Here is a 14,851-nt window from a genome sequence, read left to right on the forward strand (position 1 = left end):
CAAAAGAAATTCTCATTATTGCTGAGGCAATGGCAACCGGTTTTTTTTTTTTCTTGTGACCAAGACTGCTACCTAATATAGTCACTTCCAGTAGTGTGCACAAGAAAATGAGTAAGAACATGGGGGAATGTTGTGAGAAAGAAGGGAAGGGATGACACAGGTAGTCAGCACCTCTTTGTTTTCCACAACAAGGGTTCTCTCTGGTTTCTCGCAATCATCAAATTCTGGTTGCCAGACCACTTCTTCTAAGTCCAGATCTAAAATAATTTCTTGAATTCTTACATTTCTTTCCTTCACACGTGCAATTTCAAACTCTTTTTGTTTATATGCAGCATCAAACTCATTGTTGAAAATAGTTTTCACCTTGTAAATGACATCCTGAAATAGCAATATGATACTGTGAACACATCACATTATATGGTAACATGATCTCATGTTTTTACCTTCCCGCCAAATCAATTTACAAACTCTCAGCAAGTTAATCATTCTTTTAAATTTTTTTTATTTATTAAAATTTTTAATGTTTTATTTACTTTTAACTTTTTTTTTAAATATGAAATTTATTGTCAAATTGGTTTCCATACAACTCCCAGTGCTCATCCCAACAGGTGCCCTCCTCAATGCCCATCACCTCCCTCCTACCCCCCATCAACCCTCAGTTTATTCTCAGCTTTTAAGAGTCTCTTATGGTTTGGCTCCCTCCCTCTCTAGCTTTTCTTTTTTTTTCCTCCCCCCCACCCCCATGGTCTTCTGTTAAGTTTCTCAGGACCCACATAAGAGTGAAAACATATGGTATCTGTCTTTCTCTGTTTTATTTATTTTTGAGAGAGACAGAGACAGAGACAGAATTCCAGCAGGGGAGGAGCAAAGAGAGAGGGAGACACAGAATCTAAAGCAGGCTCCAGGCTCTGAGCTGTCAGCACAGAGCCCAACTTGGGGCTCAAACCTATGAACCATGAGATCATGACCTGAGCCAAAATTGGATGCTCAACCAACTGAGCTACCCAGGTGCCCCAGTAAGTTAATCGTTTTAAAAGATGGTTTATATTAAGTCATTTCTTGGTTCAATAACCCACAGTGGCAGTGGTAGGATTAAGGCAGTGATATAACTGTTATACCACACTCTACTTCCTGAAATGTTAGCTGTAACTCAATGTGCAGGTATGCTGATAAATGCTCAAGTAGGCAATGGGTACTAGGAGACTCTGGGCTATTCTCTCAACTTTTGTGTATGTTCCAAAAAAAAATCCATCCTAAAATGTTTAAAAAGCAATATGTGATATTTATATTGGGAAATGTCTCTTCTTTGAGACCTGGTTTGGGGGAGATGTGGTAAGGAAAGGATGGCCTATAGAGATTGTCTAAAGAATTTCCCAGAAAAGCACAACTGCACACAATATTCTTTGTCTGTATGGTCAGGTCATTCTAAGGCAGGAAGGGGAGCTAAGCTGGCTAGCTGGACCTTGGCAGTGGGTCCAACTGGATTACTCCCACCTCTGCTGGTGAGTAGAATGATGGTCAACTCAAAGTATCCTTTATTTTACCATCAGAGTTTAATCTGTATATCTATCCTACTGAAGATGAAACCATCAAAGCAGGTAGAAAAATGATCTTAACAGTTAAAACCAGAATTTCTCTTTGGCTGAAATTAACCTTCTTGTAAGAAAATGCCTTAACAAAACAGCAGAAAGGTGAGACACTGAGGGCACAGGTCAGCAGAAGCTGAGCAACAAAAGACATAATGAAACAATTTTGGATATAAATGCACAGGAATTTCAGGGTTGGAGGAAGAGAAGAAAAAAAAATAGGAAGAGAGAGCAGAGTATCATGGTAGGAGGCTGGAACTCAAATTGCAGATATGGCTGGAGGACTTTTAGGAATATGAATGACCATTATTAAATTTCAAACTATCCACATTAGTGCAATCTCAGTCATCAAATTTTCAAAACCCTTTGGTTGGCATATACAGATGTGTTCTGAGACTGACTGGTTTGGTAGAAAGTAAGGAGTAGGAGCTTAGAGCTTGTGGGATGCTGTACTTTATCCCTGAGTTCCAGAAGAGAAGTTACGGAAATCTTAGGGAAGAAATTGTGTTTCCCCAGGTTAAGAGGATATATAAATAAGCAATCACATCTTGATCTTACAAGGAGGTTCTAAAGGACATCTGAGTTACCTAGGAGATGGCATTCAAGGACCTATTTTACCTTTGAGATTACTGAAGTTCTAAGTAGAACAATGATTTGCTTGTGGTATCAGCCAGTGTGGAGTGTTCCTCATAAAACCTGTTTTCAGAGATCCCAGTCCAAATAGATGAAAGCAACACTTGTATACAAGTTCTGTCTGAAGAACATGGACACACAAGCCATCTGGATAGTTCTCTATGTACTTTAAAGACATCATCTGATTGGCATTAGATTTCAATTTGAGCCTTTGCAAGACACCCCATGGGGAATTTTAGAGATTTTGGAGGATAAGGAAAAATTCACCTACTTTTAGTAATATAATTTGGTTGATTTTCTCCTCTCTGGAATGAAGTTCCAATTGGCCTGACAACAGAGAGGCATGTACCCCAAAATCAGTACTCAGACTGCCAAGCAGATAATTGGGCAAGTTGTTAGTTTTTACTGCCACATCTTCTTCCTCTTCTTCATCCTCCTCTTCACGATGCTTTTTAACCAAGGTAATTGCAGACTGAACCTCTACAATTTCCTTCTGTAGCTAAATATAGAAAAAGATGACACAGAAGTTATGCAATAACAAGAATTCTCGAAAGGGCAATTTTGTGACAACTTAATTTTTTTCAGTCATCTTAGATGTCAAATTGTCTTGCCAACAACTGAATTCAAAGTGTTGGGTAGATCCTGAAACTGATGCAGAAGAGGGTTAAGCCTTGGAAACTGATAAACTGTGGATAAGTCGAAAGAGTGAACACTGTCCTTGACAGTATGTAATATTTACATTTCTGACAGGATTACAGCTATTTGTAAATACCTTGAGTCTTTCCTGACACCTAAACATTAAAAAATATACCTTTTCTTCATGTTTACAAAGGAACTTATTCCCATAGGACTGGGGAGTGTAGGTTAAGAAGAATTAAGTATGCCTTAATTTTATATTTCAGAAAAAGAATGGATGCAAGGTTCTGGGCCCCATTACACTGACAGGGATGTGTGCTTTTAGTGGTCTGATAGAGATTGCTGCTTGAAAACAAAGAAACAAAAAGCTGGGATTGTTCTAGGAAAACCATAATTCCACCAAAGTAGATACTATGCATCTTTGGACAATTACTTAAAAACATAATCCCATATGATAAGAGATGATAAAAAGAGCAGGGTAGATGAAGACAAGTTCTAACCAGAACAAGAACAAAACCCCAAATCTCATTGTTTAAAAGTATATCCTCCTTTTGAGAGCTAGCCAGTATTATATAGGATTATAGACTTCTTGACTTATTGTGTGGATTTAGCTCCTATATTTATTAAAATATATTCTACAAATTAACAGGGAATGAAAACATAAACAAGATCTAAACTTATCTTAAATTGTATCTTAACTCAGATCCATATGGAGACCCTAAAATAAAACACATTGCTTATATAAATACATATATATTTAAAATTGTACTTTAAGACACTCTGCTTCAATCTTCTTTTGCTGCAAAACTCTCTTTAATTCTTTCAACTCTTCATCCGTGCGTTCTTTCATTGGGAAGTTCTCAACCACGTAAGGCATGTGAAAGCACTTGAAAAAAAAAGGCAGGATAAATAAATTTATTTGTAGTATAATTGTATACACACAATTGGAGTGAGAGATGTTATCCCTGATTAAAATTAATTCATAGGTTATCATTCATGAGTGAAATTGACAGTGGAAACTTTCTTTAAAATAAGACAACACAGGGTGCCTGAGTGGCTTAGTCAGTTAAGTGGCCAACTCTTGATCTCAGGGTTCCTAAGATCCAGCTCCACATGGGGCTCTGTGCTGACAGCTCAGAGCCTGCTTCAGATTCTGTTTCTCCCTCTTGCGCTGTTCCTCCCCCGATTGCATTCTCTCTCTCTCTCTCTCTCTCAAAAAAAAAATAAATAAGTAAATATTTAAAAAAATTTATTTATATTACATTAGTATTGGTGTAAACCTTGGGTAGAAATACTGTGCTTCAATGAAGGATTTATTTCTAGAGCAGTGATTCTCAACCAGGAGTGATTTCACTTGCCCTGTCCCCCTCCTCCCCAGCCCCCCAGGGACATTTGGCAATGTCTGGAGCTATATTTGATTTTCACTAGTGGGAGTTTTGGATGCTACTGGGGCCTAGTAGATAGAGGTCAAAACATCCTACAATCCATAGGACAGCCTCTACACCACAGAATTAACCAGCCCCAAACGTGCCACTCTTGGGAAACCCTGTTTAAGAGCAATACTCAACCACAAATATGTAGGGTGACCATATATTTCATTACCCAAATTGGGGGGGGCATATTTGAAATGAGAAGGGTGCTCTTAATAGTTACTCTAGGACCACAGGGATAAACTGGGACTTTTGGTCACCTTACATGAAGAGGAACATTGTGTTGGGAGGAATCTCAGTGAAAAAGCATAAAAACCAGACATTTAGAGGGCACAGGTAGAACTGTGGACAGTACTGTGTCTAGTTTTGCTTCTGTGTGGAATGTGAATGAAGCGGCTTTTTGGAACAGATAGATAATAAGACTGGATGCAGGTAGTTCATAGAGGAAAGAGAGAAAATCTTCAGAGCTGCTGGCTTGGAGGGGCACAGGGACCGAACAGAGAGGGAAGAACGAGACGAGAGAAAGTGGTACATCCAGGTGGAATCTGGAAGGGCAAGGCATGCTCTGAATGCTTTTGTATGTATGCATTTTCTTAAAATTATTTAAAAGCTTTTTCCGCCATGAGACTCTCAATGAAAATTCTCATCGGCTAAGGTATTGTACCTGGAGTTCTATCTGTTACCTTAAGAGCTCGACCTTTCACAGCCATCGCATTCCAGCATTCTTCTTTAATAAGTTCAGCCAAATAGGCCTTGGCTAGGTTATGCATCTCTGCATCCTTTCTTATCTTGAAGAACATAAGTGAAGGGGAAAAAATACACATGAAAACGTGGCCTCTTGAAAAATAATCTGAATTGTAAATTCACTAATCAGCCGTGGCTGCACATTTAGTGGTAGTGTGGGATCTTCTTTCCCCAATGTTTTGGGTTGCCCTGTGTTCAGATGTCCTTTGGGAGGAACACTTTCCTGTCTCAACAACATTTCCTAGAGTTTAGTCTGGAGGCTTGGGATTCCCTTCCTTGAGGACCAGGGTGTCAACACAAACACCTCTAAAGGCAGGTAGGTCCTAAACGTGAGCCAGGGAGGTGTGAGGACACATGTGTGGCCATGGTGGACTGCAGAACTAAAGTGCACACTGGCAGGTTGGTACAGAGCTGGAAAGCAAACCCACTGTGCCAAGTGTTCCTGTTTTATTAGAGAAGCTTGAAAATGTGTATTTAAAAAATTTTTTTTAAATGTTTATTTATTTTTAAGAGAGAGAGCGAGTGTGGGAGGGGCAGAGAGAGAAGGAGACACAGAATGCGAAGCAGGCTCCAGGCTCTGAGCTGTCCGCACAGAGCCCAACATGGGGCTTGAACCCACGAACAGAACCATGAGATCACGACCTGAGCCGAAGTCGGATGCCCAACCAACTGAGCCACCGAGGCACCCTGAAAATGTGTATTTTTAATGAAACTACCAGATATCTAAATGTTGCCTTACTTCTTTTCAATGCATATTTGAAGTGCCAGTTTGTGACCTTTGTCTTGGGGTCAGTTAATTCTTCTAATTTTTATATCCACAATAAATAAATGCTCCATGGGGTGCCTAGGTGGCTCAGTTGGTTGAGCGTCTGACTTAGGCTCAGGTCATGATCTCGCAATCTGTGAATTCGAGCCCTGTGTCGGGCTCTGTGCTGACAGCTCAGAGCCTGGAACTTGCTTCTGATTCTGTGTCTCCCTCTCTCTCTGCCCCTCCCCCGCTCATGCTCTATCTCTCTCTCTGTCAAAAATAAATAAACATTAAAAAAAATTAAAAAAAAATGCTCCATTTCTCTTGGGGATCATATGCTTGACCTTTTCTCATTTAGAAACATACACTATCTCAATTAGTTTTATCTGCTTAAGTCAGCCAACTGCTTAACACATAAGTGGTTAAGTATTCTTGTTTTAATGGAGTTTGCTAAAAGATCTAACATGAAAGTGAGGACCAACAATCTTTAGTCCTTAGGATCCTCTTCAGAACCTCTTTTGCATTTCGCTGTGTTGGCAGAATTATCAGCAAACTAGCTAAGAATATATCTCCCAGATTAGAAGATGTCTTGTTTATTCATTTGTGTTTATTTTATTCATTGTGTGATCAAAGGCTTTGTTTAATTTGTATTTTACTTCTTTTTTTATCCACTGAGTTAATGGCTAATACAGTTTTAAATTATTTTTTCCTTAAATAAACAGCTGTTTTGGCCTATCAGTTGTCAGAATCTGCCTGATTCCCAGCCTACCCAGCCCTCTCCTCTCTACTGCTGAGGCTATTTGATCAACCCCTCCAGACTGTGTTCAGGTTGTCATTACTGGGCTTTGGTCTTTTCCCTATTGTTGAGATCCTAGCCGAGGCTAACTAATCGCCTGTTCCCTTTAGGACTGGGATCCCTGACAGGTAGGTAGCACTAACTCTTTCCAGGGACTAGTATTCTGTTCCCAAATGTGCTGAAGGCCACCTGGGTTTAGGGTGTCATCTGCTAACACTGTTCTGTGCTGGACCATCTGGTTCCACTATCACATCTAATCTGGGGCCAATCTTTCTTCCAAGCCCAGAACCAAAAAAAAAAAAAAAAAAAAGGTAATAATATTGGGGAAACGAGTGTGTGAAGAGCCATTCTCTGCACCAAAGACTGCCTCAAAGGATCAAAGAAGCTTCTGGAGAAATATGTAGGAATTTGATAAGCAGCAAGGAGCATCTGGACAGAGGCATGGGGTGGGGGGTAATCAGGGTGGGCTCATCAGTGATCTGCAGGTCAGCAGGCCAGAGGGGCAGGTTTGTGGGGCTGAGTGGTCCCACATTAGCTTGGAGAGAGAACCAACAATGAAGACAGAGCTAGGCACCTGACCCAGATGCACTACGGAGAGGTCAAGTGATTCTAGGTCCAAATCCTTAGTTTCCTCAAGTCAGGAAAACCAAAAACCTACCTTTTTTGGATGGTTGCAACAATCAAAATAAATAACATTCAAAAAGCCCCTAAACTGGTGTCTATTTGCTATAATAAGAAAATGGGATGATTTCTAACAGCTTTCTGTTGAGTGTAAGAAAAGCCAAATTCTTTACAATGATGTACAAGGTCTTCAGAGCTGATCTCTGCCCCCACCTCATTTCAAAAAGCTCTCTCCTTCCCCTGTGCTACTGCCTTTCTGGCCATGGTATTTCTGGAGTAATCCAAGCCATTTCTGCCTCAGGACCTCTGTTCATGCTGCCTCCTTCGCCTGATATTCTCTTCCCCCAGCTCCTTGCATAGCTAGCTCCTTCTCTCCTTTTCGTTCCCTTTAAAGTGGTCTTCTTTGACCGCAGAAGTAGATGCCCCATATCTATCACAGAATTCAGTTTGTTTCCATCATACAATATAGAGAGATTTGTGTATGGTCTGTCTTCTCCACTAGATTAATGCCATGTGGGCAGGACCTATATTTCATAGGCATTGTATTCCTGGCACTGACAATAGTGCCTGGCACATAACAGGTGTTCAATAAATGTTGCAGAATGAATGGATGGATGGATGGATGGATGAATTTTACCTCCTTGAGTCAGTCTGTGAGGTCCTCTTGGTACTGATTCTGTTATTCAATATATTTCCTCTCATTCTCAGCCTTATATCATTCACTAATTTGACAAATATGCCTCATTTCTGTATCTTTACCCCAGTCATTAACTTATTTAACAGGAAAGGGTCCTAGAGCACATCACTGGAGACCTCCCTCCTAGAGGCATCAAATTATCAGCCTCTTTTTGATATAGTTGTTTAACCAACTATAATCCACTCAAATGTCCTTATATCCAGCAATATTTCCTTCTCTTATTTAGGAAAAAAATGTTTTTTATACTTGCACACTCAAAAAGTTAAATGTACTGTGCAGGTTGAGAAAGAGGTAGCTTAAGAACATTCTGTGTAGGGGCACCTGGGTGACTCAGTCAGTTGAGTGTCCAACTCTTGATTTCAGCTCAGGTCGTGATCTCATAGTTTGTGGGATTAAGCCTCACGTTGGGCTCCATGCTGACAGGGCAGGATCTGCTTGGGATTCTCTCTCTCCCTCTTTCTTTCTCTGTCCCTCCCTCACTCGTGTTAGCTTGCTTGTCTCTCTCTCTCTTTCAAAATAAATAAATAAAAACTTAAAAAAAAGAGAACATTCTGTGTAAAACACAATTAGGACTTTTACCTAAAATAAAACCCATATGAGTAAACAATGTAATGTGACACAAAGAGATGCAAAGGCTGTATTAATAGAAGTATAGTATCTAGAAAAATGGAGGTTTCATTTTATGCTTTTCTCTAAACTGGACAGATAATAACTGGAATTCTTTTGTGGATGCCATACTCAAATATAATGAAATCATAGGGGAAAATGTATGACATATGATGAAGCTATTGAAACTACATTATATGATGGTCATAGGAGCTGGGACAGCTAGCTTAGACAAGATACAGAGGGAACATCGTAAGTGCTAATCTTTTCTGTTTTCAGAGTGGCCATTGAATAGATGATGCTTAAAGGGCAGAAGAATCAGTGAATAAAGGGAGAAGGATTCCAACTCCTGTCAAGAAATGGCTTACTAATCCAGAAGGTCCAAAGTTGGCATAGGTGGCTGAGAGGATTTCAAAAAACGTTCAAACATATGGTGGGAGATGGCTGGAATGGATGTTAGGAAAAGAGGGACACACATCAGATGTGTGGCTGGCCCAGTCACCCCTTTCCCCTAACTCCCAAATTTAATAATTCTCTGACTCGTCGCATTTATACTCACTAGGTTTGCTTTCTTTGCATTGTGCTGGGGAAGTTTTTGTTTTGTTCACATTATCCTAGAAAAGTTCTCCTTCACATTTTCTTTTTTACTTCTTTCATTATGTTTCTTTATGGTGCTTAATTCAGATTTTTCCATACCTTTGCCACTTCTTCCTCATTTTCGTTGTGAAGCCTTTCCAGTTCTTCAAGATCCAGGCTAAATTCCTTTTGCCCTAATTTTGCAATATTGTCTATTGCTTCATTTTCTTCCATCATAGTCAGAACCTGAATTTTCAGATAAGAAAGAATGGTGACAAGAATTAAACTTTATAGCCATGCTTTTCAGAGTCTCTTCAGACAGCAGTCAGTAAAAAAAGAGAGGTCTTGTTTATCTAAATATAACTATTGAGTAAAGCATTAGGCTATGGGCTTATTGCAGCCATTTAAGTTTTCAGCTTTAACCCTCATTCATCTAAAAATGACAACAAAAATGTGTAAATTCATCACTTCATTGAAAGAAATTAAGGAATTATTGATATTTAGGTGTGCTGATGGTATTGTGATCATGTGTTTTAAGAGTTCTAATCTTTTAGAGGTACCTACTTAAATAATTAAATGATATAATATCTGGGATTTACTTCAAAATGATCAGGAAAGGGCACCTGGGTGGGTCAGTTGGTTGAGCCTCCAAATTTGGCTCAGGTCATAATCTCATGATTCGTGAGTTCAAGCCCCGCATTAAGCTTGCTGTCAGTGCAGAGCCTGCTTTGAATCTTCTGTTCCCCTTTCTCTCTGCCGCTCCCCTACTCACATTCTCAAAATGAATCTCAGAAATGAATCCTAAAAATTAATAAACATTTAAAAAATGATCAGGAGAGGGGACAGTGGCTGAGGATATAGATGAAACAATATTGGCCAATGGATTTATTATTTTATTATTCTCTCTCCTTTTATATTATATTTGAACATTTCCAAAATAAAAATTATGTTTAGAAGTTTATAACTTCAGGGAAGGCTGGGTGGTTCAGTCAGTTAAGTGCGTGATCTTTATTTTGGCTCAGGTCATGATCTCAGGGATCATGGGTTTGAGCCCTGAGTCAGGCTCTGTGCTGACAGCATAGAGACTGGTTGGGATTCTCTCCTTCTCTCTCTGCTTGTGCTCTTTTTCTCTCTCTCTCCAAATAAACATAAAAACAATTTTTTTCTAATTAAAAAAGTTTGCAACTTCAGAAAATTCAGGGCCAAAGGACACATACTGCAACATGGATGATAAAGTATTAATATCTTCAATATATTAAAAGCTCTTACAAGTCAACAACAAAAGAAAATCAGAAAATATAATAGAAAAATTGAGGACCTCAATTTCAAAATAGTTGACTGAGAATGGAGTTTACAATCATCCTTCCCCACCCAATCCATAAAATAAAGAGAAAAGAAGTGTATGATAAATAGATAAATCCACTACTAAAATTAAGACAGAAAAAAAGAATCTTTCAGTGGCCCAGAAACTGTAACTTCTGAAAGATGAAAATCAGATGGATCTAAATGATACATGATAGCCCCAAGTGTCCACAAGACAATATTTAACAACATGTAGAAGGTACACCAGATATAGGAGCATGCAGTAACCTGGAAGTAACTGGCTGAGTGGCTGGCTGGGGGGACTACATCAGAAACAGGCAGTGGATAGAACCTGCATGTATATGTACCACCACTTGATAAAACTCCTGGGGGCCCAGCAGTAGTACCAGGGGTGTTTACCACCAGGCAGAGAAAAATGAAATAAATATTTGAATGGGAGAAATAGGGCAATGACAAGGAGTCTGTCAGTGGCTAGAAGGAATTAGAGAACATCTCCCTCTGCCACAAGACAGGTGGCCAAGACATCTACCAACACCACCCATCCCTTCTCATTCTACTGAAAACAGAGCAATATACTTACTTAAGTCAGATCTCCTACACATCTTCCCAAGCAGGTTCAACTCGTAGAGTGAATTACAATGGGGCATGTCAACTTTAAAGATGAGCATGGAGTAATAAAAATAATAATACATCACCAATATTTGGAGAACAACAAGACCATTGAAGAGAGACAATAAATTCAATAAACAGAAGACTTGTTACACAAAGAAAGGGAGTTAATTAAGCAAAAGTAGAATTTTACAGTAACTAGATACAAAATGTTGTATATCATAAAAAGTATCAAGAGATTATAAAACTTAAAAACGTTGGTCTTTTAAGTTTGATCTTTGAAACAAAAATAATTCAATAGATGGGCTGAATAGCAAGATGGACAGTTGAAGATAATCAGTGATCTGCAAGAATCAGTTAAGAATTCTCCTGGGGTGTAACCAAACAAAATAAAGAGACAGAAAATGTGAAAGAAAAGTGAAGACACTGTACGATATATCTAGAAGGAGCTACAACTAACATGACTTCAGAAGAGGGGAGAATAAAGAGAATGGGGGCCATAGCGTTTAAAGAAATAACAAGGGGAGAATTTTCAAAAACACAGTACAGCATGAATACTCAACTCTGAAAGGGCCTAACAAGTGTTGACCAGAAATGTGAAACTTAAGAACCAAATCTGAAACATTTCCAAAGGGGAAAAGAATATCATGAAATAGAAGAATCAGTCTTAGATTAGCAACACTGGATGCAAGAATACAATACATCAACAGCTTTGAATCAAATGTTTGAGGGGAAGAAAAACCTTGAACCTCTAATTCTGTACCATCAAATCATCATTCAAGTGAGAGGTTAAAATAGTCATTTATAGACAGGGGCTCAGAAAGTTCACCAATACCCACACCGCTGAAAGGATTATTAAGGATGTACTAATGCAAGAGGAAGGTGGGTAGAAAGACTTAAGTCTAAAGAAGATTTACATGTTTTTAGGAGTTTTTAAAACTAGCAAATTAGAGCTATAATTGCAAATTATATCATTGAGAGAAGGTGAGGGAAACAGAGGGAGCTGGAAAAGTAAGACGCAACAACAACAAAAACACACTGAGGGTGCTGTCTTATCTGGGGGATGGATAAACCAGAGCTAAACCAGAGATAAACTGGATAAACCAGAGCTAAACTAAACCAGAGCCTCTCCAATTTTAATGTGCCTATGAATCACCTGTTAAAGAACAGATTCTGATTCAGCACATATGGGCTAGGGTTAAGATTCCAGGTGATGTCAGTCAGTGCTGGTGTGCTCTTCCACTGACTATGAAGACACCAGAAGAGGTGGAAAGACAGAAGGCCAAGCATGTGGGTTATAATTTTTAAAACAGAAATAGAATTATGACTCCCAAAATAGTAAAGAAAAATAGAACAATAATAATAAAAAAAATGGATGAGCAACCCAAGAAGATAGGAAAGTGGGAAAAAGAAATAAGTTGAAAATATGTTAAATAGAAAGCAAAAAATAAAATGGCAGAAATAATTTTAAATATATCAATAATCATAATAAATGGGGCTAACCTCACCTATTAAAAAGTTTAGATGGAATTTACAAAAAATAATCCAGCTGTATACTGATTGGCAGACAAAAGAAAGTTGGAAATAAGGACTGGAAAAAGATATATATATATACACATATATATATACACACACACACATATATACGTGTATATATATATACGTATACATATATATGTGTGTATATATATACACATGTATATATACACACATATATATGTAAGTGCTAGAAAAAATACCAAGAAAATGGGAATATAAGAAACAAAATGTAGAGTAAGAACATAAAAGAGAAAAAGATATTTCATATGGACAAAAGGAATAATTTATTGAGGAGATCTGTTGTGCACATTTTGACATCTAACATAAATATTGATAGAAACAGAGGGATAAATTGACAAATTGCTAATCATAACCTAGATAACAACATCTCAAATAGCAAAAATGTAAATACAGATATGAAGAACTTGACACAATTAGATTGATCTAATAGGAATTTAAAGAACACTATATACCTCCCCCTACTGTCTTCCCCCACCAAAAAGACCCAGAGAATAAAATATTCTTTACAAACACACATAGAAAGGTAAAAAAAGTGACTGGATACAAGGCTACAAAGACAATCTCAACAAGATTTATTCACTGATCACAGTGAAATAAATTTCAATATTAGCCAAAAAAAAAAAAAAACAAACCATATACAAAACAATCTATAATATACAAGGCAATCTGAAAATTGAAAACAAGCAAATGCATACACTCCTTTAAGAAATCCTTTGGTTGATGTGTTCAAAATGGAATTATAAATGTTTACAACTAAGGAACAATGAGAAAATTACTTATCAAAACCAATGTAATATAGTCCAAGTGGTACTGAGAGGTATATTTATAGCCTTTCAAGCACATTGGAAAACAATAGGAAATAAACCAAGTTTTCAACTCAAAAAAGTGACAAAATGAGGACAAATAACCCTGAAGGAAGTAGGGAAGAACAAATAAAATTCTAAATTGCTAAAACCCTAAACTGGTCAAATATATAGGTATAAAATTATATATATGGTTCTCTTATAATAATAGTCAAGTCAATAAAAACTGTACCATATTAATAAAATAGAAACACTTATAAAGTGTGATCAAGAAAAAAGATCAAAGGCATAAATATAAAATTAGGAATAAAGAGAGAGCTATAACTGAAATATCAGAAAAGACTTGAAATTAGACTATTCTATAAATATATCTTATATATTTTAAAATCTAGATGGGATGAACAATTTTCTAAGAAACTATAATTTATCAAATCTATACTTGAAATAGAAAACCTGATAAGACTAATGACTGTAGAAAAACTTGAAACAAAGAAAAGAATCAACTCTCATAACAAATCAGGCCCAGATGGTTTTATATGTGTGTGAATTTTTTGTTTCTCTTCTAATCAAAACTTAAAGGAGAATCCCACTTTATACAAACTGTTCCAGAGCATGGAAAAAAAGTAGAAAACTACTCAAATCACTTTATAAGGCTAGTATAACCCTGATACAATAATTAGACAAAGAAAGTATAAGAAAACAATATTATTTATGGATAAAGATACAAAAGTCCTAAATGAAATATTAGCAAATGGAATCTGGTGTACTACTTAAACTCTATCAGAGGAACTACCAATATCTATCAGAGGAACACAAGTGTTTGATAAACTTCACAATAAAATTCACAAAATCTCTTAGGTAACAAGGGATAGAAAGGAATTTCTTTAACTTGTGAAAAAGGATATCTAACAGACGCTGAGACAAATATCATACTGAAAAGTTAGAACCTTTCCTGTTGAGGTCAGGAAGAAGACAAGCATGTCTACTCCTATGACCGCTATTATATTAGAAGCCCTTGACATAGGACAAGAAAAAGAAATGAAATGGGGTGCCTGGGTGGCTCAGTCGGTTGAGCATCTGACTTCGACCCAGATCATGATCTCACACTCATGGGTTCCAGCCCCGCATTGGGCTCTGTGCTAACAGCTCAGAGCCTGGAGCCTTGCTTCGGATTCTGTGTCTCCCTCTCTCTCTGCCCCTCCCCAACTCGCTCGTGCACGTGCGCTCTCTCTCTCTCAAAAATAAACATAATAATAATAAAAAAAAGTAATGAAGTATAAAAATTGATGAGACATGATTTTCAGAAGATATGATCATTTGCCTAGACAGTCCAAGAGAATCAACTGACAAAAAGGATAACTAAAAAGAGAATTCAGCAACATGATCAGATATAAAAGATAAAATCAGTAACATTCATATATACTAGTAGTAACAAATTAGAAATTGTAATAGAAAAATATTCCATTCACAAAAGTTTTAAAAA

The 14,851-nt window shown here is 37.5% G+C and overlaps 1 protein-coding gene across 8 annotated transcripts in view; it reads right to left on the reverse strand.

The window, feature by feature from the left end:
* The window catches only part of CFAP43 (cilia and flagella associated protein 43), a 129,947-nt gene that overhangs the window by 32,205 nt on the left and 82,891 nt on the right, over window positions 1-14,851 (reverse strand). For 7 of the 8 annotated variants that reach the window (XM_053207397.1, XM_053207396.1, XM_027063010.2 and 4 more), the window contains 5 exons: window positions 9,194-9,319; window positions 4,969-5,073; window positions 3,625-3,741; window positions 2,491-2,718; window positions 172-378 (listed from right to left, as the gene is read on the reverse strand). In XM_053207397.1, coding sequence (XP_053063372.1) covers window positions 172-378; window positions 2,491-2,718; window positions 3,625-3,741; window positions 4,969-5,073; window positions 9,194-9,319 — 783 coding nt within the window. The remainder of the gene's footprint in view (window positions 1-171; window positions 379-2,490; window positions 2,719-3,624; window positions 3,742-4,968; window positions 5,074-9,193; window positions 9,320-14,851) is intronic. The other variant, XM_027063009.2, reaches the window with a different exon arrangement.

This window comes from Acinonyx jubatus, chromosome D2 (genome assembly GCF_027475565.1).
Source record: "Acinonyx jubatus isolate Ajub_Pintada_27869175 chromosome D2, VMU_Ajub_asm_v1.0, whole genome shotgun sequence".
In the NCBI taxonomy this organism is placed as follows: domain Eukaryota; kingdom Metazoa; phylum Chordata; class Mammalia; order Carnivora; family Felidae; genus Acinonyx; species Acinonyx jubatus.